The following is a 24,334-nucleotide window of genomic DNA, read 5'->3' as shown; positions in this document are numbered from 1 at the left end:
AAATGATTCCTTAAATAATGAAATAATTAAACGTGTAGAAAGGGCTCGGCCATCACTAAAGGAGATGATGCAAATAGTTAGGTCTTCTACAAAATGTCTCCTCAACTGAGCATCGGAGCAATGGATTCTTGGAACTGCAAAAATCTGGCTAAACACAGATAAGCAGCAGAAATGACAGTAGTAGTAAGATAACAGAAATTGTTTAACCTTTGAAAAAACCAAGAATGCATTAAAAGATTCGGTCACAGTCATTCTGTCAAAACATCCCCAAAAACCATCTAGAGAATAATGCGACATCAATTCAGTTCTCTTTCCCTTCATGAATTGTAGCTGCAGCACCTATACAAGTTTTGCCTAAAATGGTGATGGCTATCAGGTTTGGTAAGCAAACCTCTACATCCGGTGGCAGTGGCAAATTCCATGGGTGCTTGGCCCATTGCCATTCCTATTAAAATGCAAGATAACTTCAGTATTATATAGATATACCCTAAAATCTGTTACAATTGCAGCATCAGGCATGTTGAATAATATAGAAGCTACTCTGAAGCAGGCAACCTCTGTTGCTAGACAAGACTTCTGCTTCTTCACTCTTTACCACCATAAATTCCATTGAGCAACGTCACTGCATGCACATAGGCCACAATCATGCGCGTCATAAGATGCCCACCAAGGTGTTAGACAAACTGGACAACCTTTAGACACCCATCATAGAAGCTCAGTCTCCTCCACATCTCCATCAACATCCTCTACATCATTTTCCTCATCTTCTTCAGGGGCATCAGGATCCACTCCCTGCATATAATGGCAGTCAAGTAGACAAAAGATACAGAAAATAGCTCATTATCTCTAATTTGCTGTGAAGTGGTAATCTTGCCAAACAACTTATAACTTGCTCTATGAAAAGGTGGGCATTGCAGAATAGCCACCATAAAGAAAGATGCATAATCTAGTCGCTGATTTTGGGTCAAAATAATCCTTAATCCATACATTTCTGTTCTATCATTATTAGAATAGGCACAAAGGATTTGGAGTGGAAACACCTGAGTTTCAGAGAAATACTGCTGGAATTTGGCAGCTATCAAGCTTGTCATGCATATGCACAGATATGAAGAGGTCAGGTTAATCGACAGAACAGGAGAATGAAAACGAACCTTCATTTGTTTCTCCAAACGCTCCAATCCTTTCTTTGCAGCTTCATTTTGAGGATTGATCCTACCACACAAATAAAAAACTTCCATTATTAAGATTGAGTTTTTCCTTTCTCCATCACAATGCATAAAACTATGTTCGCTTGTCCTCCCTTAGCCTCCTAGATAGAGAAACAGAATTTAAACTGAAAGCTAACCTCAATGCTGCTTGATAATGCAACAGAGCATCTTGCAGCATGTTTGTGGCTGCAAACACTTGAGCCAGCTTAACATGCAAAGAGTCATCCGCCCAATCTTTAAGATATCGCTCGAGGAGAGATACAGCATCTCCATTTCGGCCTTCCATGACATGCAGCTCAGCCAAAGCTAAGGCAGCTCCAAGGTAACCCGGTTCCAGCCTGAGAGCTGATTCATAGAACTTCTTTGCCTGTCAAAAAGGAGAAAAGAGAATGTGTAAGCTAATTATTGCCAATCTTGCAATGAAAAGCAGCAAATGTTGAAGAAGCTCACTTTTTCTCTTCCAGTAGTACTACTAGCATGCACATCACCAACTAACTTTAGGGCTTTTGCGGATTGGGGCATGGCTTTCATTGCTTCCCTTGCAGCATGCAAAGCCTCTTTAATCTTCGAAAGTGCCAAATATGAACGAACTAATCCTGAAATTGAATTTCAAATTGTATACTGCACAGGCATATTTCTCATCTAATGTCAAAATCAAAAGCATGGCTATCAGTAAATATAAAGTGCATGCTAATCGACAACTCACAACATGATTAAGAGACCTTGATAGGAACGAAGATCAGCTCTTAAATCCTGAGCTCCCCTGAAGGCAATAGCAGCTGCATCTGGCCGATTCATTGACAACAATAAGTTTCCCTAAATATTAGCGACAATATGATCAGTTCATATCTATTCACCAATAAACTTGATGGCAAAAGAGTTACTGAGGATGAGAACGCATCAAAGCTTTTAAAAGTGCTGGTTTTTTAATAATAGTTTCAATGTAAGGAAGATGCATCACTACCTTCACTATATAACCTGGTACATGCCTCTCATCAATTCGAATGCTCTGGTTGCATAAAATGGGACTGCTTCAGCATACACTATATGGAAAAGTATAAAGGAATTATTGGGTGGAGAAAAATGAAAGAAACTTGACCTTTTCGGCATAAGAGAGAGCTCCTCTATCATCCTTCCTTTCCCATAAGACAGACAACGCAACAAAAACTTCAGGCCTTGTGGGATCAATATTCAACAGATCATGCACCAACTTGTTTAACTTCAATTGATCAGACTTAGTCTTTAAAAGCAAGGCATACTCATCCATATATGCAACAACATATGGATCGATGGATCGGACCTGTAAAAATCATGTAACTTGAAAATTGTGTTCTCAAAATGACCTAATTATATTAGCACCAGTGGCATCTTTACTTACCTTCTCAAAGTTCATAATGGCTTCATCAATTTTCCCAATAATGGCTTCTACCTTCTCAAAAAAGCATTTGTCTATGAGCAAAACACACACATTTGGAAATCTCAACTATTTCATACAAGTAAATGAGTGGTTTTGCTTGACATCACTCTTTAAGTGAAGATGCGAATTATTCTTTATGTAATTCTAATGTCTAAATTGTTGATTACCTTAGCCATTTCCAGCAATATGTGTATGTTGTTTGGAAATCGTTGCAGGAGTTCTGAAAAGAGCTCTAAACCACCTGAAAAGTAAGTTCAAGGTATTAACCAGGATGTACAAAAGTAGAGCATTCACATTGAGATCATGAGGCTTCTAGTCTCATCAAACCAGGGTGTAATAATGGATGGACTAAGCATAAGCATGCGCTTCTAACTTATGACAACATACGGTTATGCCCAATGACTAAAGCTTTCCAACAAACACATTCACTTACACGCATTGAACACCCCTTAAACATAGTTTTTAAATGATCAAAGTTGATGCTAAATTTAACAACCTATAAACTAATATCGCAGAATGTCCATTACCTCTACAAGAAGTACTCTGGAAAAACCAAAGTTGCACCACAATTAATGGGCTAAAGAGTCACCAAGCATCTAAAAAACCAATACAAGTAGAAAGACTCCCCTGTCCCAGCCAAGAGATGCATTTATCCGCATAAACTCCTATAATTAGCCCCCATCACTTAATTTTTATCAACGAATAATTTATTTGGTTTGTGACATTGACAACTAGTCTTCAAGATGTCAAGAAGGGAAAAGCATCTCCCAACATTAAGCAATAAAAAGCAATCAACCTTTATAATCATTTGAGGCAATGCAACATTGGGCTTCAACATATCGCTGCAACCACCGACTTGACTCAAGATGATCAAAAGGAGCTCTTGCACTTCTACTTGGCGTCTATGTATATAAATAGGAAATTATAAGATGACAGGAAGAATATTGGAATTTGATGTTAAAATAATGCAGGTTCAACTAAATTTGGATATGGTTATTGAGTAAGAATTAGAACTAATAGCACCATCAACTAGGAAATAACAATGGGGCACGCAACAAATGAGTTCAAAAAGATGGCATGTAGAAATGGTGTGACTAGTTATTCATTATGACGTTATCTACTAAAAACAAGATTTGCCCTCATTTCCAACTAACTAAAAATGAGTATCATCATCTCAGAACTTGAGAAATGATTTATACAAAGCAAGGTATAGGAACACAAGGCCTGAAAATTTAGGAAGGAGATGAAGCAGAAACAAGCTCTATTGCGCATTTCTGCATTTACGTAGAAGCTAATTCCAAATTTTAAATACAGTTTCAGAACACATATCCGTTACAGTTTCAGAACACATATCCATGTGTCATATGTTTACTGAGTAACCAGCATATTGCAATAAAAATCTGGACATCTACATCCCAAATTACTAGTGGTATATGAAGTGCAGATCATCAAATGGCAGGGATCCAAGTCACATTGAAAGGTCCAAAATAACTGGTAATACACCAAGGCAAGTAGGTATGAATCCGGCATTCCTTCGTTTAAAGGCATCATATGAGAAGCAAGTTTCCATGGCATGGCCTTAAAAAGAAATTTAGATATTAACCACTCCTCAAACACATCAGCAATGCATTTTCAGATTAAAAACAAGTACACACTAATGCTAAAATTAGCACTTCATGAAAAAAAGACAGTAAATTCAGATTTGCACAAAGTCAGTTCCAAATGTTCGTGCAAATAGTTGACACATTTTGGCCCAGATACAGTACACACATTGTCAGACAGGGTATAGACTGTCATTGGAATGGTCAAGAGAAAATTCAATTATAAGCACTAGAAAAACGAACATATTTCTACATTTGTAATTTGCGATGGAGCCTCAGATAACAGAGCGCAATACTATATTAGAACAAACCTGAGGAAACAATGAAATAATATCTTTTGCTGAAAGACCCAATTCAGCCAAAGCTATAATAGCTTCAATGATATAAGGGCATTGCCTGCAAGATGCTACAGTAACATTAATGACAACAGAAGTTTGTATGGTAACAATCATCATACTGCAAGACATGGAAAGAGAATCTCATGCATGAGTGATAATTCCCACAAGCAATCATCTCAGCAAGATATGTACTATGTGTGAAACAAAAGAGGTACAAATCTACAATTTGTGCAATATAATTGTCATCTCTCTCATGTCAATGTAGTCATCACTACTTTTCCTCTGTAGCAAACAGTTAAAAAAAATGATACGTCGAACAAGTACAGAAGAGGGAGGGAAAAAAATTGAAACTTCCACTTTACTAATTTCACAGCAAAGACAACTAAGATGTCAGAATGAAAAATTGTAAAAGGAATAAATTTAAAAAATCAAAATGCTGATGGAAAAAAAAATGTTGTGACTAAATGGGAAGAAAAACTATTAAACAGCAAAGACCTTAAACACTCCTTATAACAGGCAGCTGCTGCACGAGTGTGTCTAGTATATCGATAAAGTTTTCCCATCATCAGACTCATCTGCAAAGTCTTTGCTTTACTTGGAATTCCCTCCATCTGTAAAATTAGTAAGCAGCAAAAACTTCTTTACAAAGATAAAACTTTTGACTATAGAGATAAAAATGAAAGTTTCTGCAGCGGCTGAACTCAATACATAAACACACAGAGACTAAGTAGAATCTCAACGAAATTGTAATGTATTGTAATGAAACTGATAGACATGATAACAAAGAAAAGTATTATGTATAAACCTCAATCAGAGCAGCCCTGTTCTCATTCAGGGCACAATATGACGAAGCAATTCTGAACTTGACCTGTTCAAATGTTGAAGAAAACAAAATTTTTTTTTAAAAAAATATGTATAACCATATAACACAATTAATTCCAAACGCAAGTAATCCTTCAAGATACCTCATTTTCGTTAATGGCTGAGTTGTTAAAAGAACTCGGAGAAGAGGACCTATTTGAAGCAGAAAGTGAACTCCTACTCGTTGTTGTGGTTGGTTTCAGAATTGTTTTCAGGTGAAGCAATGCTTGTTTATAAGTGTGCTACATAAATTAAATCAAAATAGCCATCTCTAGATTAGCACCATGTTAATTTTTACAATAACTAGAACAAACAGATACTTATATAAGTATTTGAGAACAGACCACAGCCCAGTCAAGGGTCTTCGTTGCTCATAGGTTTCAAAACTCAACAACCCATTACCATGCCGCTTCTTCCTTCACAACCCTTCATTTCTTTCTCTTATATAAAAAAAAGCATTTTTATGTAAGTGCAAGATTAAAATTCTCTCTCAGAAGTTCAACTTACAATTGCTCTCCTGTACTCTTTCTCTTTAAAAAATGAATCACCAAGTAGCACCTACGGCAAAAATAGAATCCCAAGTGGCATTGAGGGGAAAAGAAGAAAAGAAAGAAGCAAAACAATTAGAAAAGAAAAGGCTGTAAATGAATGCAAAATACTAACCAAACTTTCTGCTTTCAATTGTGGGGAGGCTTCAGAATTCCCAGTAGACGATGAAACAAGGAAACCACCCTATTTGAATTTAACAAAAGGAAAAAAGATCACATTTTTACTACGTCAGCATAAAATTAAAATCACAACTTCTGAGCTGAAAATGAAGATTGATTAAGTGCAGGCAAATAGTAGCAAAGAGAAAAAACCCTAAAGATATTTTCGAAATGGGTTCCGGAGACAGAGAACTCACGAGTAATTGTGCAGAGGTGAAGAGGCCGTGATCGAGGAGGGTGGTGACTTGGTCCTTGGGGACGTAGTGGTCCATCGCTCAAGTGTTTGATGAGTGACTCAGTGAGTGAGGGGGAGAGAGAGAGATGGGGACTGGGGAATGGATTTTGAATTGGAGGAAATGAAGGAAAATTGGAATCGAAACCGCCCTCCCCTCCTCTTTTAAAAACCGGCTCTTGTCTTGTTTAACTAAAGGCGCTGGTAAAAAGCATATGGAAAAAACCACGCCTTCTTTACTGTTTAGACTCTGAAACATCACCGACTCCACACCACAAAGTAATGAATTCAATCTCTCTCCCTCTCTCTTCGTCTCACGTTCTCCATGGATTCACCGTCCCCTTCACGCATAGGCAAATCCTATAAGCATCAGCCCAGAACTTTGACCGCAAGATCATTAGAGAAATCGATCGCCGGAAAATCTTGCTCCATATGCCTCTCCGCCATGGAGCACCGCCGAGCAGCGGTGGTGATACCCTGCACGCACTCCTACTGCGTCGGCTGCATCCGCAAATGGAGTAATTTCAAGCGCAAGTGCCCTCTTTGCAACGCCGACTTCGATTCCTGGTACTGTAACTTCAGTCCCTCTTCTCAAGCATTCCAGAAAGAAAAATTGTCAGCTCCAACGGACGAAAAAGGCTTCATTCTGCAGGAAATTTACGCCAGACGACGACGTCGTTTACTTGAACGCCAAAGGTCTCAGTTTTTTACTTTAATTCATTCTGTTTCTTTGTTTCTCGTTGATTAATATTTTCTTTTTTAGGAAGTGATAAGAAAAAATATTGGAAAATTCTATCAATTTGTGAATTTGTGTAGTTGATTGCTGCTTCTAGTTTTTTATTGTTTAATTAACGTCGGAGAAAACGATAGAATAAACTGTGAATTGTGTTTTTCTGTTATTTAACTTGGCTATGTTGATTTTGGACAGCTAATTTCGTTAGAATTTTCATTTTAGTTTAATTTGTGAAAAATGTGATTTTGAATAAAATTGGAATCTTCTTGGTATGAGAAGTTTTAGTCAAGCTCAAGGTTTGCGAATCTTTACTTTTATAATGTGGCTGATTTTATTATCCATCGTGAATTTTGTTTTGATTGTGTCGCTACATATTGTTATTAGATTAATCAGAAGATCCAGAGGAGAGTTTAATGCTTTAAGCTTGAGAACAAGGCCATTGCCAAGGCTGCGATCATTTGGGCAACGACGTGATGAGCATCCTGATGTCATTTCTGAAAGAGTTCTCCGGTGGCGTGCCAGGTCTTGTTCTGTATTAATGCTTCTTTAGCTTAATGTATCGAAATGATAGTGTATATGCTGTATGACATTCATGTTGAAGTTTATAGGGTTCAAAACTGTATTCCATTAGCATTGAAAAGCGGAAACCTTTACCTGGTTGAAGAACAATGTAACGGATTTTAAGGTATAACTTTAGGAGAGATGAGGACAGCAATAATAATGGCATTGTACTCATTCGCTCTAGATCATGGAATTGATAACTTTGGAGTGTCTTACAGCATTTAAGCCAAGTCCTTTAGCTTTTTAAGTGTTAGGATGTTCTGGACTGTTCAGCTATTTACATATAAATGAGGAGTTGATCTTCTCTGGTAACAATCTGGAGTCTTATCTATGCTTTTGCTGATTGGTTGGATTGCAAGTTCTGGCATCAAGGTGAATTGGACAGTCTCGTTGGGTGTCAATTAGTGTTGATTTTTTCTTTCTTTTAACTTTTATTTTTATGTCCTTGTAGTCTCATATATCTGTGCACACTTTCCTTTTTTTTTACCCAACAAATTTTCTTCTTTTGGGACATTCATTTCCACCGCAATTGTTCCACTTATGCAACTATTTGTTATGCTTATTAGAGGTATTAATAGATAATGAGTTTAATATGCCCAGACATACGTTTGTGCTTTGCTTAATTTTCAGAGAATGCCCTCTACCATGCTTGTTTTCTGCTGGACCTCTAATTGGAATGTGTGGATATTGGTTCTTATATGTACTACATGAAACATCAAGCATTTCCCAGTAGACTAACTTGAGGTTTAATATTATTCTGATTGCAGCATATACAGACAGCAGTTGCAAGCTGTTCCATTTTCTTCCAAGAATTGTCTCACGGCGGTATGTTTTTAGAGAATGTTATAATATCTCCTGTCCTTTGTTTCGTAAATGAGGGAAATTTGGGAAGAAAAAAGTTGAAACTCCAGGCCTGAAACAGGAATTGTCTCATATATCAAAGTCCGACAACTGCTTGTGTCAGCAAGAGATCAATAAAACTTCTGATTGGGTTTCTTTTGTATCTCCTAATCCAACCAAACTGAGGTCTAAGGTTTCAATTTCAAACATTAATTACAACATGGAAATTGATCAGCTGTGAATGTCTTTTTATCTTCTTTGCAACGGTAATGTGGTTGGTAATGTATTGGTAATTGGCATGTCTTGTTCATGTTATAGTATGAGTACAACAGTCTTGCTGCAATCTTGTTAATTCAATTCATCGGCATTGCTAATAGTTGAAATGATTGGAACTAGACTAACTGTGTTGTTGAACTATGTTCTTACTGATGCACATGTCATGAAACTGACTTCAAGCAAAATTTTCATATGCATTCTGATATCAGCAATTAATGGGAAGCTATGATGTGAAAAGAGTATTACTACAGAGAATAGAACCCTGGATAAGGAGGGAGCTGCATGCTATTCTTGAAGATCCGGATCCTTCTGTGATTGTCCATGTTGTAACCTCACTTTTTATTTCCACATATCAACAAGAGCAACATTGTCCTTTGGGACAACTTGGAGTTCATAATGATTTTCTTGCACCTCTGCGACCTTTCCTGCATGAAAGAACAGAGATGTTTTGGCATGAACTCAGGTATAATATTTTTACAGCTATATTGTAACCGCTAAGCACAAGCTTTGTTTAGAAACGTACTCTTATGTTTTCAATATTGAGCTTGTGCTGTTGCCTGCTGACTGTAAGTTGCCTCAAACTAATGTGTTTGCCTGCCCTGTCTATGCTTCTCCAGATGCTTTGCAGAAAGCTCATTCTGTATGGATGCTTATGATTGTATAGTGAAGTACAAAAGGTTGGTTGAATAACATCATTGGAGTGGCTGATTTGCTTCTCTAGAGCTGTGTGCTGGCTAGGTTGACAGCAAAGAGAAATGCATGCCCTCTAGGAATTTAAGACAAGTTTTGTGAAGAACTGCATGGTGATGGTCATTGTGGGCGGATCTCCAGTTAAAGTCCTCAGCAGTAGACATCCTATTTTCAGTGAAAGTTGTCCAAAAGATGCTGGCAGTTTCGGCTACAGGCATTGATTTCTTGGGGATTTAGAGCTGCTGACTGAGAAGGTAAGATATATCAGATTTTCGAAAAGTTTTCTTTGTTTAGACATGCCCAACAAAGTTGAAGTGGTCAACAGTGTTGATCCTGTAAAGGTCTGTCAAAGATGCAGAGGAAAGCTGGCAATATTTTTTGTCAAGCTGTTGATTGACCAAATCTGCGTACTGTATATCTGCAACTTCAACCAGAAATCTCTTGGGGAAAAATGATACAGAATGGCTTACAAGGTTTTCAAGTGGCCGGTCTGCATGCCATATGTTAGCTGCATCTGAAGTCTGCCATTTCAACCAGAAACCTCCTAGCAAAAAATGATGCACACTTGCTCTTGAAGTTCCCCAAATATATATATATCCCAAAAAGTTCATTGGGGAAAATATCCCTGGAAGAAAGAAAGAAAGTCTTTAAATTCTTCGCTCCGCCTTAAGTCGGAAGGCCATGGGAATGTATCATTTTTGCTCTAGTTATATGAATTGAGCACACAAGAATGTACTATTTACTGTGTGCTTAATGTATCTTGGAACATTTAGAACTTGTAAAGAATTGAGGTAAAATGTGGCTCTGTACTCCATAGTTTAGGATGTACTTCTTACAAATTTTAAGAGAGTAAAATGTGCCTGCACGCGTTTCTTACATATGCAGCTTAATGAATTTACGCACAAGTCTGGCGACTGGGCATTCAGGGGCTAGTTTTCCGAGCGTTTCTGTCTAGAAATTTTGATGTGGGGCCTTTGTCTAGCTGCAGTTCAGGAATTTAGGTGCAGTGGCTAAGTAGAACAGTTTGTTTTCAGCTCGTTTGAGATGCCGGTGAATTTCATTAATATATGGATCTAATAAAAGGAAAAAAAGAATCCTCCCCTCCTACGAAACAACGTATGAGTGTACTCTTTTCTTTTCCATTTTCTTTATGGATCTTTCAAGGGATAAAACAGCAATATTTGGAACTTTTCTGGGCAAAAGTATAATTAGCTCAGTAAAGGCGTGCGTCAAGAAAATATGAGAGTTCCTCTAGCTCGGTAAAAGCGTGCGCTGAGTAGAGAGACTTATCCACCGCCCTATCTGAAGTTTTCTCTAAAGTCGTCATTTGCTCTCCATCTTGTTTGAAGTGAACCCGCTGAGGATTTGGTTTTTGATTAGGAGCTGAGTAGCCGAGTCTCTGAGCTTTGAGGCTTGGTCACCGGCGATGTACGGCGGGTCAATCGACGGAGAAGGCCACGACGCCGCCTCCGGTGGGCCTGCTAGGAAGATCCCACCAGCCTCGTCCATGCTATGGGTCCGTAACCTCCGCCGCTACGTCGGATCCGACTCTGGGCTAGGCTCCGAAGCCGTCATGGGTTCGTAAATTTTTCTGAATAACTCGTCTGATCACATATATTTTCCAATAAATCGGTGTTTGTGCAATTCTATTTTTTATTTTCGGTTGCGATTATTCTTAGTGGAAATGATCTAAGAAATGAATTTTTTTCTTTCTTTCTTTCTCTTTTTTTTCCCAGTCCGTAGTCTCTCTTAAGCTAATTGATTTGCATCTGGACATTCTCTCATTTATATTGTTCTACTTACAGAGCTTGAAACAAAGAGAATTTTGCTGGATATTTTTAAGGAGAAGCAACAAAAGAGTGCTGAAGCTGGGACAATTCCAAGCTTCTATAAGAAGGTGTCTACTAAAATTGTTTCTATAAAGTGGTCCCATTTCGTGAGATCACATTTTATAACTATTCTGATGTAGGAACGGAACTGAAGTTTTAGTTTTGAATCTATAGTCTATCTTTTGGTTCAATTTGTTGAGAGACGTGTGTATATCAAGTCCAGACTTTTACTAGGCAAGGAGCAAAATTTCTGGACAGAGAAGCTTTTCTAGTCCATTTTTATTACTCTTCATGTTCATGTTGCAGCATTGATTTCTTTATGGATGATTTGTTCTTTATCTTCTACCTCATATGTATGTGTTCTCGATATTCAGAAACCTGAAGAAGGATCTGTCAGTCATAGGGTGGAGCGCCTAGCAAAATATCGATTTCTGAAGGTAACATTTTCTTTTCTGCCGCTTAAGATATTTTAGCATTTCCTAGACGTTAAAAAACATATGATTCTTCTTTAATAGATTTTTGAAGGATCAAAACCTTGGACCATGGGACCTTGTTTTATGAATGTCTTTATGTCTTTTAGTACATCAATCCGTCAGTTGGGCTACTAGACATGCATGAGATTAGATTCCAAAGGTCGAATAACCTTGCTGTTTGTGTTGCACAGAAACAATCTGATAATTTGCTAAATGCTGATGATCTGGATGCAATGTGGGTTTGTCTACGTGAGAATTGTGTGATCGATGATGCAACTGGAGCTGAAAAGGTCTGTAATACAATTAACTGTCCGATTATCTGCTTGTTGCATGCATAAGTTGCTGCAATGCCACCCTCTTTTGTTCTTGTTATTCCTTTCTGTCTCTGCATGATTACTTAACCATCTCAGTTCAATTATATATGCTTAGGTTGTAGCTCTAACAACGTGGCCTTGTATGTTTAGATTGTTTGTACAAGTAACATAAGGGAAAAGTAAAAAAAACAGCAGTCAAAACCTTCTGGCATTAGCTTTCAAATTAAGGTCTTTCTTATTGAGCACTCTTGTCTCTTTGCTAATGTTTAGAATATGTTCAGCTGGTTATATTGGGATATTATCCTCCTAGTGATATTTTTTCTCGTGTGAAAATGTACTATTAAGTAGTAGTTCCTTGATTAGCATGGCTGATTTTGTGAATTACTTATTTTCTACTTGCAATTCTTTGACATCCTTGTAAATATGCTGATACTGTTTTGTTTGTCATCTTTTAGATGAATTATGAAGACTTTTGCCACATTGCTTCTGTATGTACAGAACAAATAGGCTCCAAGTGTCGGCGATTTTTCAGTCCTTCAAATTTCATGAAGTTTGAGAAGGATGAATCTGGGAGAATTGCTATTCTGCCTTTTTACCTTTATGTGATGCGCACAGTAAGTTGTATCCTGTGGTGCTCATTGATGAGTTTTGCCTCTCATTCTTTTCCTCTTTTTACCCATTAAAAATATTTGGATTAAAAGTTTTTCTCAACATTATAAAATTCTTTTTTAATCTTGATTTCAAGGCGTCCATTTATTTGAGTGCAAGCCGCGCTCCATGTGATATAAGCATGGGTGCTAGTATAAAAGTTGAAGAAAACAAATTCCTGGATTAAAGGTTATGAAGGGAAACAAAATCCTGGACGTTCAACTTTAATCATGATTTTCTTGTTTGTCTTTTTTGATAGCAGTGCATTCTCTTGCTCCCCTTTATATGCAGAGGCATAAAATTATTTTGCACAATGTACTTTCCAGGTATCACTTACTCAGGCCAGGATTGATATGAGTGAGCTTGATGAGGATTCTGATGGCTTCCTTCAACCTCATGTAGGGTTCTCAAAGTTCTTGGCCAACATCAAAATGCAGCTCTTTTTCACAGTATAGCTGTCATTTACTGCAAGCATATCAATTTTCAAGCGTCACTGACCTACTGTTTACATAATAGGAAATGGAAGCCTATATACGAGGTCTTATTCCAAATTTGGCACAGCTCCGGGACATGCCTGCTGCTTTTGTTCAAATGTACTGCCGTATAGCTGCACACAAGTTTTTCTTCTTCTGTGACCCCAATAGACGAGGTTTGCCATGATAATCTTGTGGCTGTGACTCAAATTCTATCATTCAATGTATTGTTGCTTTAGTAGCTCTCCTTTTCAATGGCCCAATCATTATTTGTCTACAAGAATGAATTTTTGCTCTTACACCATGTTGCACTTCTAATTCTGGCTTGTGATTTTTGGTGCTAACTACTTGATTTAACTTTTTACACTTGCTTGCTTCTCCACATATGTTGCTTTGCATTTTAGGATGGGAGAAGAATTGCTTTAATGACTGTATTGTGTTTAACAGGAAAGGCATGCATAAAGAAGGTGCTTCTTAGTAACTGTCTCCAGGAGCTAATGGAACTACACCAGGTAAGTACTTGGATATTCTAGATTTCTTTAAAAGAACTTGTTCTTGATCTTAACATAAATTTGGGACTGCACGTACTGAAAAGAATTATTCTGTTGAAAATATGCTACAATTTTTGAGGAGTGAGATTTATGCTATGACGGGCCCTTTTGTGCATTCTCTTTATTTTGCACTTTTTGTAACATCAAATGATACGCGAACTTTACACCCAAAATTCACTTATTGACATGCTGCAATTTCCTACAACCAAAATCGAATCAGAAGTAAATTATATTGTAAACGTAATTACACTTAGTTTTATTTTTCTACAACTGAAAAGGGTAAACTAACGAGGGAGCTCCAAAACTATTTCAATGGTCAACTTTTGCCCCTCATTTATTTCAATTCTCAAAATGCCCCTCAACAATACAAAACGTCAAATTTTGATCCTTTCATTCATCTCCACTGTTACTAAGTCTAGCTATGCTCTACTGGGATTTGCTTTTGAGGTAGGTGTTGATAAGCATGTATTCTTATGATCTATTAGGAAAGCGAGGAAGAAGTTACTGATACTGAACAAGCCGAAAATTGGTTCTCATTGACTTCTGCTCAGCGCATTTGTGGTGAGTACCTAAGAATTTTCCTGCCTTCAAAATATTTTACATGTTCAATACCCTATTCTTGTTCTGCCACCTATTAAGCTCTTTTCGGGGTCCTCAAGTTTTAAGATGTGTAACTCTAGTGCTATCTGGAGTATTAGCAGAAGCGTTTAACACTTCTTAGATTTCTAGCTTTGAATTTTGAAAATGGAGGGGATAGTTGAGAACCTCTTTCCTGCACTATAATACTGAAATATTTATTCTTAGTGCACTATCATCATTAATGTCTATAACTTGAAACATTCTGGGTACATTTCCTGTTTAAGTTACCAAGTATTTAAGGTCATAATTGTTTTCTAATTTTGTTGTTTCCCATACTAGCTCTTTTTGTAGTTTATCTGACATGGGTTTCTATCGTTCATTTTATAGATATGTTCCTTGCGCTTGACAAGGACATGAATGGAACCTTAAGCAAACAAGAGCTTCGAGAATATGCGGATGGTACATTAACAGATATTTTCATCGAGAGAGGTAAGACAGTAAGCTAGACAATCCTTCTTTCCCATGTTAGGTATTACAACTAAATTCCCCTACCGTATTGCAGTTATAATGCATGGGTACTAGGTTGGAAATTTTGTATGTATTGTCTGTGTTTGCTGATTAAAACTCTTGAAATACATCATCATTTTTCAACTTCTACAAGGCCCCTTTAGATTTGCTTTACAAGGCGAATTAATCTTTTTCACGCCTATGTTGCCACAGCTTATACATACTAATTCAGTTTAAATGGAGTTCAAAACAGAAATTAACTTGAATAGTAATGCTGGAAGCACTCTCTTCATGTTATTGCTCGAAAAATTACTCAAAGCAACTTATGAGTTGGAATGTGGTACACTGCTTTGTAGTCAGTACAAGTTTCTACCTATCTTTGCTACGACAAGCATACCAAGTTCAGCCAATTTCTTCACTTGTTAATTTGGTTTACAGTAGACTGCTGGTGAACTCGACCTTGTGTTCTTTTGTCTTCTTAGTGACAGCTCACTAGGCTTTTTAATATGTCTTGACACAGGACCCTGATGTCCTTTTTGTAAAGATCTCAAGGTCCCTTCATTTCGGATCATGATAAGATGGATGATACATATACTGCTTAGGAATACAATGAGATTTTTGCATTATAAATATCCTGCTTAGGCATACAATGAAAAGAAGAGGCAAAGAGCTATTTTTGTGATTTGGAAAATAGTCACATTTAAAGTCCTAATGTTGATGTTCACTTTTATTGTCCATTGGCTTCACCTAGTTTTTGATGAGCATGTCCGACGAGGGAAGACTGGAGGTGGTAATTCCCGGGAGATGGATTTTGAGAGTTTTCTTGATTTTGTTCTGGCACTAGAGAACAAAGACACTCCAGAAGGACTAACGTATTTGTTTCGGTGTCTTGACCTTCATGGGAAGGGGTGTCTCACAACAGCTGATATTCACACATTATTCAGGTAAACATACTTTCCTGTAATTGATTGGGTAGCTCTAAGGAGGTCTTCCTTATTACCATCAAGTGATTTCTCTTGTTGGGTGAAAGAGACATTGTGTCAATGTAAACGTATCTTATGTTAAGTCAACTTTGAAAAAAATTAAAAGTCAACTTGCTAAGGAAGCAAAGAAGGGGAGCATCAAAAAGTTGAGATGTTTCCTGATATAGTCTTCCTACAAAAAAATCTGTGTGATTTCCTGCTTGTGGTTCTTGAGCAAGTTCTACAGGTCTCAAGCTGACAGATACATGAAATAAATGACGTTATCCATTCACTACATGGAGAATAAATTCAACTCTCTAGTTGCTGAATGTCTTTCACATGTGACTATAGTTTCATCAGTTGAAATTAAGGTTTTTTCTGGATATATGAAACAGGGATGTACATCAGAAATGGATTGAGGGAGGGAATTATGAATTGTGCATTGAGGATGTGAGGGATGAAATTTGGGATATGGTGAAGCCAGCGGACCCCTTGAGGATAACATTGGCTGATCTACTAGCTTGCAAACAGGGTGGGACTGTTGCGAGCATGCTTATAGATGTGCGTGGTTTCTGGGCTCATGACAACAGAGAGAATCTTCTTCAGGAAGAGGAAGAACCAGAAGAAGAAGGGTAATGGGGTTGAAGACAACTTCTTCCCCAAAAAGGGAAAGCATAAAGATCCAGACTTTTAGCTTCGGCCAATTGTGTGCTTTCTTGTCAGTTCTAACAAGAATAGAGAGTGCGGCTGGTAATTTAGTGCATAAATGTGGTAGTAACTTGGCTTGGTAACTGTAGAGATACCAAAGAAACTGCTAATTTTCCTATGTTATTTGATGTTAGGTTAACAGATGCAGCTCGTGTAGACTTGTAAATATGTCAGGATGAAAGATCTGTTTTTGTTGACCCCTCCTTTGTTTTAAGGGTCCCCATATCTACAATGGTTGATGAATGTATGTTTTACTTGTCAGGAGTGTTCACCTACAGTGGGTATTGAATTTAACTTTGACTTGTCTGAGAGACTGTTTTCATGTAAGTGTATAAAGTAGAATTTATGCGTTCTTATTTTGACTCTAAATGGCCCTTAAGAATAATTAAATCTGAGGGTGATAAAGTTCCAGAATTTTTTTTTTCTACATAAGGCTCTCACCTTGTAGAGTTTCAGTTGAATGATTTTTTTTTTTTTAATGAGTATAAATTCTTACGCCTACTCTCGTTGAGGGAATACAAAGGGATGGATGGCATAATACCCTGTTTGGGTTGATTAAATGGATATTCAGAGACTGGCACATATTCTTCGTAGAATATGGAATTATTTGAGGCACTTTTGTCCAATGGTGGCTAATAGCCTGCAAGAAGACGACGAAAACTACCTAAAAAATGTACATGAGAAGCCATAAAGGACCCAGTCTTCATCTTTAGAATTGAGTAGAGGACCATGTTGTCTCCAGATATTCTTGGTTGGGGTGCCCTTTTTCTTCTTTTCTAGAAAATAGGATGGATCCCAAGTCTTTAGCTGCCAATTTACTCGGACAGGATTATGTTACTGTAAGTTTACTCCAAACTCTTTTTTTTTTTTTTTGGGGCCTTTAACTCGTAAAGATTTCCTTTTGCGAAGGGTAGGCTTAGCATCAGAAAAGTAATCTTCTTTGCAAAGAACCTTTCAAGATTCCACTATGATCTTTAGAGGGACGCAGCTTACCTCCTATGTTTTTAATTATCTTCCATCATTCACTACAGTTTCAGCCTTTAGTGTTTTTGGCAGGGCAACTTTATTGATGGTTGCTTGAAAATTGAAATCATGTCTGATTTGGTTAGTTGGGGAACCACAGAGATGCAGATGAAGAGGAAAAGTACTTGAGCAGGATGTGACACATCAAGAAGTAAAAACAAAACCAAAAAAAGTAAAGAGGCTGCACTTGCAAGCAAAAGCCAAACTGATAATTTCTGAACCATAACAAGATTCCAGAAGAAGGACCTTGCCATACACGGCTAAGTTTGTGACGCTGCCACTTCTTTGATTCCCACAGTACATTCAATTGCAGTTCGTACAATCAGAGAAGAGGAAATGTGATCTAACCTGCGTAAGCAAAGGGTGGAAAAGTTGGGGGAATTAAAATATACTGAAAACGCGTAACAAGGTAGTACTCTTTTTTTTTTTTTTTTTTTTTTTTTTTTTTCTGGGTGCTACATTATTGCAATATGATGTTTGGGTTTGAATTGCGGGTGCTATACATCTATGCATTCGGATGTATGTTGTAAGACTTGAAACCAACCACGCAGAGCAGATCACTAGTTCAAAATTCGACAATGCACGTCGTCAACAGTTCATGGTGAAAGTGATCTAAAACGGGTTGCCGGAGGAAACACATTTACGCAGTTGCCTCACGATTGCTGCTGCTCCTTGTTCGATCAGCATCTCTGAGTAAAAAAGTAGCATAGAACTAGAACTGACATCTAACTGTCAATTTTGTATTCAATGTTGCCCACAAAATGGAACCTGAACTTCTTTTATGGCTCATGAGAAAGTGGATTTCCGAGGCACCAAGTCTCTCAGTCCCCATATAGACTGGCCCCCATCATGTTCTGTGGTTGCTCAAGTCATGTTTTGCAATATCGGCCGATACCGATACGTATCGGCTAAATCGTAACCGGAATGGTGGGGATCGGTGGTACGATACTGATTCTTGAATCGCAGAGATTACCATATCCGCAACGACTTGCTCTGACTCGGTCGACATTGGTCGATTCGAATCCGTGATGCATGATATCGATCGATATATCAGAGTCAACTCGGATATTTTTTAAAATTGTACATTTTTTGGTATTTTCTAATTTTAATAATTTTTTTTTCAAAATTTTTGAAAACTTTCATGTGTTATAATGTGCGTATCACCCGATATGCCGCGACGGATGTGAAACAATCGAGACCGCGACACTACCGCGACCTGCGATGGCGAACCATGGCTCAAGTCACTGGTGTAAAGACTATGCATATTGAATGATTTAAAGTGTTAAATTTCAAAAATACAAAAAAAAAGAAGAAGAAGAAGAAGAAGAAGAAGCAGTCTACATGAGAATGGCACAATGGTGATTTGATGATCTAGAGTGAATTACAAGGCTTGTTCTCGGTTGATTATAGAATCTGATTTTGGATAATCAGTTTTTTGACGTTCTTATTTGCTTGTGTATTTAAACTATAGTTTTTTCAATAGTTAAAAAAAAAAGCTAAAATTCATAATCTATCAAGAAGTAGCTTTTGCTGATTCCGAATGTTCTCTATAATCACGTTTCATCACCAAGTCGTACAACAAAGGAGAACAAGGCTACAATCTTAACCGGTAGGATTTAGTTGGACGTATGTGTTGCAGTCATTCACATCAAATGGTCCACCATCACAAGACCAGAGCACTTGATGATGAGATTATTGCCATTTGCCACTTGCCACCCCGCCACTTAACTTAGGTAATCTACCACACCAAACTTGCAGATGAGGAAATCATCAAGCGATTTACAAAGTGAAATTTGGGGGGGACTCCTTTCATTAATTCAACAGCATAAAATGCTAGTGCAACCAAAAAGCACAAAAGCTAATGAAACACAAGAGAGGTGTTGAGGAAGAACAATCTTTGTACCACAAAAAGCCTATAAAACAAACATCCCCACTTGCTTCCAAGGACACAGACAGCAGATCCAAATGATATCCTGTCTGAGATATCGACCCTTTCCCCCACAATATCAATCTCTTTCAGTGTTCGAGAGAGAAAGAAAGAACAGAGGCCTCACTTGCATTCAGCCTAGAGTCCTTCAGAACATGACAACCCCTCTTCCACCATTCCCCTTCTGCTTTACAGCCCAACTCTGACGAAAACAAACTCAGGGAAAGATACAAAACAAACAAATGGGACAGTAGACAGTAGGAGAGGGAGTGACAACAGAACTGTACAGCTAGACAATCTTCCCCCTCGTTATCTCACACTTCACAGCTCAAACTCTTTAACATTTTTCAAAAAATATAAATCCCACAAAGGCCATCATATTCATACCAGGGTAAACTACAAATACTTCATCTCCATCCGTCACTAATACACTGGAAAGCAGAACAATGACATCCTGCCCCGAAGTTGAAAGCCTATGTGTCTTGCTATTGTGATGCCTCGTTGGCTTTTCTGTCGTGATGATCAAGAATGGACTCGTCCTGTATCAGGGAGTAATAACCGATCACCCTCATCTTTCCAGGTCAGATGACAAAAAAAGAAAAAAAGAGGGGGGAAGGGGGAGGGGGGGTGCGAAAAGGCAGATATAGTGAATGAAATGAAAAGATTGGGATTTCATGGAATGATAGCTACCTTTCTCTCGATCCCATTCAATAATTATATGTCTTGCATTGTCTGTTCGACAGAAAATCAGACTCGGTCAGTGTCCACGTCCTAGTAAAAATCAAACTTTACAGCCCACTTAGAGTTAGAGCACCTCACATGGGCATCCAACTTTTGGCCACATCTTTCCTGTACGGATATTAACACAAGTATATTCTAATTGTTTTGTCTACGTGGTATTCTGCGAATAAAATGCACCATGTGGAATTACTTGACAGATATCAATAATATGCTGTAAACACAATCCAAGTGGCGAAGTCAGTATTTTGCGGCAGCGCTGGTCATTCTGCTCAGATTAAAAGGTACTGAAACTTTTAAGTACAAATATTTTTGTCAGGTATGTAAGGAATCTATGATGCTACATTGATTAGTTCAAGTGAGTCGGTGGGCAAGAGCAATGAACTGACATCATGTTCAATTTTTCTTCTCTTTTCACTTACGCTTTTCACCACCTTTACCTTCACAATCGAAATTTCCCCAAAAAACTACTCGGAAGTGGGAACAAGGGTAAAAAGTGAACAAGAAAAAAGAAAAAGCTGCAGTCAGCTTGGAGAATATAACACAATCAATGGATTCTTTTGCTAAGAAAGGATGATGCGTCCTATTTACTAGATTCCCTAGTTTCCATGCTGTTGATAATATGCAAAGACATGGACGACAATTGAAGTGGGGTACATTGAAATGCATATGAGTTGTCTCTGGTAAAAAGAAATGGCAGCATTGCTCCTTTCCATAGCTGCTGTTCCCCAAATTTATAGACTTAGTATCAGCCAGTTTGCGGTTCTGGGGATTGTTATCATAACGAGGTACTTTAAGAACTTGGTAATTTAGGAGAAGCAAGTGTCAAGAAACTTCTCTACTTTAGAGTTAGGGCCAGTTCTGATTTCTTTCATTATTTTAGAGGTAGAAGTTGCTAATTTTTAAGACGATGACAGTTACTAAATCATGTTCATGATCATGACCTGGGAAATCTATTTACAGATTCATTTCATATCACAGGTTCAATGTGCAGATCTCCTGAGGAAGGTGTGGATTCTTTACTGCATGGCAACTTCAATTGCAGCCATAGTTGGAGGTGTTGGAGGAATTCTAGCATTCTTGGTGGTAATCAGCTTGATTTTTTGGTTCTGCATTTCACATTGTCAAAAGCCGTCAAATAAGAACTCAGAGACGGGTTCTTCAGATCCATCTGCAGTAGGTAATTGTCAAACATAGAGGAATTTTCAATCTCTTGCCATTCTTCTTCCTCTAACTTGCTGCTCAAAAGCAATATAGTGGAGTTGAAAAGAGGTGGAGCCAGTTCGTCCACATCGCCACCTCTAGCGGGACCACAGGAAGCAAGGCAATTCAGATTGGAAGAATTGGAACAAGCTACCAGAAATTTTGATGAGGGCAATCTCATTGGATGTGGAAGCCTTGGTCTGGTCTATAAAGGATTGCTTTGTGATGGTACTGTTGTGGCTGTCAAGAGGCTGACTGGTGCTCCTAGACGAGAATTTGTTGAAGAGGTAAAACAAAGTTACAGTATGAAACTCAAAGCCAAGATAATATTTGTCTCCAATATTTCTTCAGCATGCACCTCATCAACTGTCCATATTTTTAGGATAAATTTATCTCGAGTGTATAAAGAATATAACTAGTGGTCCTCAATTTCATCTTGTTGTCTACACCTTTTCAAGTTTTCAGTTCCGAAGCAATGCATGAATCTGGTGCCTAATAATTATCTGACAGAATAATATGGATTCCTTGTGTGCCATGTGGACAAGTTTCCTCAATTCCTGTAACATGGAGTGTCAAAATTTACCCTTGAAATTGATTTATTTTTTATTCTTGCCTGATTGAAATTATGATGACAGGTGATTGGCTTATCAAGAATTCATCACAGGAACCTTGTTACACTTCTTGGCTACTTCCAGGATGGTAGCTACCAAATGCTAATTTTTGAATATTTACCAAATGGCAGCATCTGTAACCATTTATATGGTAAAATTTTTGTACTCAAGGTGCATATATCTCGATTTTCAGATGTATTTATGTATGTCATACGAACTTGTTTTGGCAGACACTGGAAAAGAAGGAATGCCAAAACTGGAATTTAGGCAAAGGCTGTCTATAGCTCTTGGGGCAGCAAAAGGTATCCTTTTTTGGAAACTTATAGCATCATTAAGCTTTTCTCGTACTGACGCCTTCATTTTCCAAGAAGTTACCTGCAGATAGAAAATGACAACCGTATTCCATTTCAGGTTTATGCTATTTGCATGGCCAAATCCCTCCCTTAGTGCATGGAAACTTCAAGACAGCCAATGTCTTGGTTGATGAGAACTTCACTGCTAAAGTTGCAGATGCAGGGCTCTCAATATTACTGGGGAAATTTGAATTTGCAGGTCCATCTTCCACAAGTGCCAATGCTTTCAGAGATCCAGAGTAAACTGAACTCTTCTGGCCAAACTTTTTATTTAGTTTCAACACTTACAGGGAAGAACTGCATATTTCAATGATGAAATTGTCTTTGATACTGATTTATTCAATACATATTCCGTTGTCTAGGATGGTCAAAATGGGTAGATTTTTTGAAACAAGTGATGTGTACAGCTTTGGCGTATTTCTATTGGAGCTCATAACTGGAATGGATGCTTCTCATATGGGCGCCTTCGGATCCAGTGAAAGCGTAGTGACATGGGTATGTAAGAGCAATGTTCACTAATTCAAGTGCAAAGAAGAGATGCGATTGTTCTGGATGGTTAAGGATTTTGTGGTAAAAAACTTGAAAAGTTTCTCGGGTTTTGAGACTGCAGGACTTCATTGACGTTATAAGTCAATATTCACTAATGCATATAAATCAACAGGGAAAAAGTGGAAAGCCCTCTGAAAGTTATTTCTTGACCATTTTCTTCTTCACTAAAGGGAATAGCGGGCAAATATTTATGATTAGGGCAACTTTAGGAAATTCTTCCATTGCGATTGTGATGCAGATCCCAAGCATAGGGTAGAAGTCTTAATAAGAAATTAAACTTGGATGATCTTGACTATTTAACTAGTGAAGTGTTGATATATAACTTCACGCATTTTTATCAGCCAATTCAGATTATTTAGTTGTACCCAGGTCTAATTCTCTTGCACATACTTTCTAAGCCCAAAAAAACAAAAAAGGCACCAAACACAATACTTGTACAGACTTCTGCACATACATATGTGATGCTAAAATAAGGAAAACCGTAACTGTACCACAATAATTGCACCAAACACTTGCATAAGAATTGCATTATAATGTTAAAAACTCCCTGTGTATAAACCTAGGTTGAAAGGCATCTGGATTCAAACAACATGGTTGATCATCGGCTAGTTGGGAGCTTTACAGAGGAGGGCATGAGGGATTTGATCAGACTGATGTTGCGATGCATGAGCTTTCCGGGAAGATTGAGGCCAACTATGGAGATGGTAGCCATAGAGCTTGATCAGATACTGGAGAAAGAGATCATGCTTACAACAGTAGTAGGTGAAGGTACAATAGTCACTCTGGGAAGCCAACTATTCACAAATTAAAACAATGTCACAAGCAAAGATGTGAAAGAAGAATGTGGAAAAGGAAATAAAGAAATATGTATCAGTGAAGTCGATCATCGTCGAAGCAGGCATTCTGGAATTAGCAAAAAAGAAGCCAGCAAGCAAAGTTTGGATCATTTTTCTACAACATATCTCTTTCAGAGGAGATTCTGAGACAGAAATCAGGGCCAGAAAAGAGGCTCAAATCAATTGTAATTGATATTGTTGCAATAGGCTAGAAGTATATTGAGTTATCAACCCCTTTGTTTCACTCTAGAGTTGTGTGAGTAATTGGTTCAACAGAAATAACAGTGTTGAATCAGTAAAAACTTCAATTCCAAATGTTCATGTTGTTTCATTAGTCTCTAGCTCTAGGTCCTGCTACTGCATCTTCCACCAAATTATGAGGAAACAACTGTTGGATATATTCATTGTGAAGACTTTGTAATGATTGGTTATGTGAATGATGAAAATAATATTTTCACAGGGCTGTTTAATTTGAGTGGACACATATGCTTTCACCGATCTAATGCTTACAATCAATTACTAGATTATACATTGAATATATGGACAATCCGATTAACAGTATCTGCACAGAAATAAAGTCCAACAT

At 37.8% G+C, this 24,334-nt stretch overlaps 4 protein-coding genes and 1 non-coding gene across 9 annotated transcripts; 4 read left to right on the top strand and 1 right to left on the bottom strand.

Annotated features, from left to right (window-relative positions):
- Window positions 1-213: 213 nt before the first annotated feature.
- LOC113765187 (anaphase-promoting complex subunit 7) lies at window positions 214-6,473 on the bottom strand. Of its 3 annotated transcripts, XR_003467705.1 has the most exons (18): window positions 6,330-6,473; window positions 6,089-6,157; window positions 5,933-5,983; window positions 5,530-5,667; window positions 5,370-5,432; window positions 5,060-5,175; window positions 4,538-4,622; window positions 3,422-3,527; window positions 2,793-2,866; window positions 2,587-2,637; window positions 2,308-2,508; window positions 2,173-2,217; window positions 1,931-2,024; window positions 1,659-1,804; window positions 1,346-1,575; window positions 1,152-1,212; window positions 556-792; window positions 214-445 (listed from the first exon to the last, which is right to left on the bottom strand). XR_003467705.1 is itself a non-coding variant. In XM_027309274.1 (17 exons), exons 1-17 carry the CDS (start codon window positions 6,402-6,404, stop codon window positions 706-708), a joined length of 1,692 nt encoding a protein of 563 aa, XP_027165075.1. In that variant the 5' UTR covers window positions 6,405-6,473; the 3' UTR covers window positions 214-705. The 3 variants fall into 3 exon arrangements, 2 of the variants coding, with proteins under 2 accessions (XP_027165075.1, XP_027165076.1); XM_027309274.1 differs by having other exon boundaries at window positions 214-792; XM_027309275.1 differs by lacking the exon at window positions 5,933-5,983 and having other exon boundaries at window positions 214-792.
- A 170-nt stretch (window positions 6,474-6,643) lies between these two features.
- Window positions 6,644-10,312, top strand: LOC113765532 (E3 ubiquitin-protein ligase Topors). Of its 2 annotated transcripts, XR_003467732.1 has the most exons (6): window positions 6,644-7,060; window positions 7,482-7,619; window positions 8,426-8,483; window positions 8,984-9,237; window positions 9,392-9,718; window positions 9,790-10,312. XR_003467732.1 is itself a non-coding variant. In XM_027309750.1 (5 exons), the coding sequence occupies exons 1-5, from the start codon at window positions 6,690-6,692 to the stop codon at window positions 9,462-9,464; spliced, it is 894 nt and encodes a 297-aa protein (XP_027165551.1). In that variant the 5' UTR covers window positions 6,644-6,689; the 3' UTR covers window positions 9,465-10,312. The 2 variants fall into 2 exon arrangements, 1 of the variants encoding a protein (XP_027165551.1); XM_027309750.1 differs by having other exon boundaries at window positions 9,392-10,312.
- Window positions 10,313-10,749: 437 nt separating this feature from the next.
- LOC113765291 (probable serine/threonine-protein phosphatase 2A regulatory subunit B'' subunit TON2) lies at window positions 10,750-16,868 on the top strand. Its single transcript, XM_027309417.1, has 12 exons — window positions 10,750-11,041; window positions 11,270-11,361; window positions 11,668-11,730; window positions 11,958-12,056; window positions 12,536-12,694; window positions 13,055-13,126; window positions 13,245-13,377; window positions 13,649-13,713; window positions 14,238-14,313; window positions 14,719-14,820; window positions 15,590-15,782; window positions 16,196-16,868. Exons 1-12 carry the CDS (start codon window positions 10,891-10,893, stop codon window positions 16,434-16,436), a joined length of 1,446 nt encoding a protein of 481 aa, XP_027165218.1. The 5' UTR covers window positions 10,750-10,890; the 3' UTR covers window positions 16,437-16,868.
- LOC113767236 lies at window positions 15,952-16,070 on the top strand. Its single transcript, XR_003467954.1, has one exon. It is a non-coding gene; the product is annotated as a small nucleolar RNA snoR104 (small nucleolar RNA).
- Window positions 16,869-20,402: 3,534 nt separating the features above from the next.
- LOC113765652 (probable serine/threonine-protein kinase PBL21) lies at window positions 20,403-24,205 on the top strand. 2 transcript variants are annotated; one of them, XM_027309885.1, is made up of 8 exons: window positions 20,403-20,480; window positions 21,178-21,376; window positions 21,454-21,686; window positions 22,035-22,161; window positions 22,241-22,312; window positions 22,422-22,602; window positions 22,726-22,858; window positions 23,476-24,205. In XM_027309885.1, exons 2-8 carry the CDS (start codon window positions 21,223-21,225, stop codon window positions 23,719-23,721), a joined length of 1,146 nt encoding a protein of 381 aa, XP_027165686.1. In that variant the 5' UTR covers window positions 20,403-20,480; window positions 21,178-21,222; the 3' UTR covers window positions 23,722-24,205. The 2 variants fall into 2 exon arrangements, with proteins under 2 accessions (XP_027165686.1, XP_027165685.1); XM_027309884.1 differs by lacking the exon at window positions 20,403-20,480 and adding an exon at window positions 20,783-20,984.
- The last annotated feature ends 129 nt before the right edge of the window (window positions 24,206-24,334 follow it).

Source organism: Coffea eugenioides, chromosome 3, assembly GCF_003713205.1.
Source record: "Coffea eugenioides isolate CCC68of chromosome 3, Ceug_1.0, whole genome shotgun sequence".
NCBI lineage: Eukaryota > Viridiplantae > Streptophyta > Magnoliopsida > Gentianales > Rubiaceae > Coffea > Coffea eugenioides.
This window is presented reverse-complemented; position numbering and strand designations above follow the sequence as displayed.

Coding starts and splice junctions, on each gene's coding strand:
- LOC113765187 (XM_027309274.1), bottom strand. CDS start 6,404: ATGGACCACTACGTCCCCAAGGACCAAGTCACCACCCTCCTCGATCAC. Junction 5,984..6,088: donor AATTGAAAGCAGAAAGTTTG/GTTAGTATTTTG, acceptor TTTTTGCCGTAG/GTGCTACTTGGTGATTCATT. Junction 2,867..3,421: donor TGCCTCAAATGATTATAAAG/GTTGATTGCTTT, acceptor CTTACTTTTCAG/GTGGTTTAGAGCTCTTTTCA.
- LOC113765532 (XM_027309750.1), top strand. CDS start 6,690: ATGGATTCACCGTCCCCTTCACGCATAGGCAAATCCTATAAGCATCAG. Junction 7,061..7,481: donor CGTTTACTTGAACGCCAAAG/GTCTCAGTTTTT, acceptor TATTGTTATTAG/ATTAATCAGAAGATCCAGAG. Junction 9,238..9,391: donor ATGTTTTGGCATGAACTCAG/GTATAATATTTT, acceptor ATGCTTCTCCAG/ATGCTTTGCAGAAAGCTCAT.
- LOC113765291 (XM_027309417.1), top strand. CDS start 10,891: ATGTACGGCGGGTCAATCGACGGAGAAGGCCACGACGCCGCCTCCGGT. Junction 14,314..14,718: donor TTCTGCTCAGCGCATTTGTG/GTGAGTACCTAA, acceptor TTCATTTTATAG/ATATGTTCCTTGCGCTTGAC. Junction 15,783..16,195: donor GATATTCACACATTATTCAG/GTAAACATACTT, acceptor TATATGAAACAG/GGATGTACATCAGAAATGGA.
- LOC113765652 (XM_027309885.1), top strand. CDS start 21,223: ATGGCAACTTCAATTGCAGCCATAGTTGGAGGTGTTGGAGGAATTCTA. Junction 22,162..22,240: donor CATCTGTAACCATTTATATG/GTAAAATTTTTG, acceptor TTGTTTTGGCAG/ACACTGGAAAAGAAGGAATG. Junction 22,859..23,475: donor GTGAAAGCGTAGTGACATGG/GTATGTAAGAGC, acceptor GTATAAACCTAG/GTTGAAAGGCATCTGGATTC.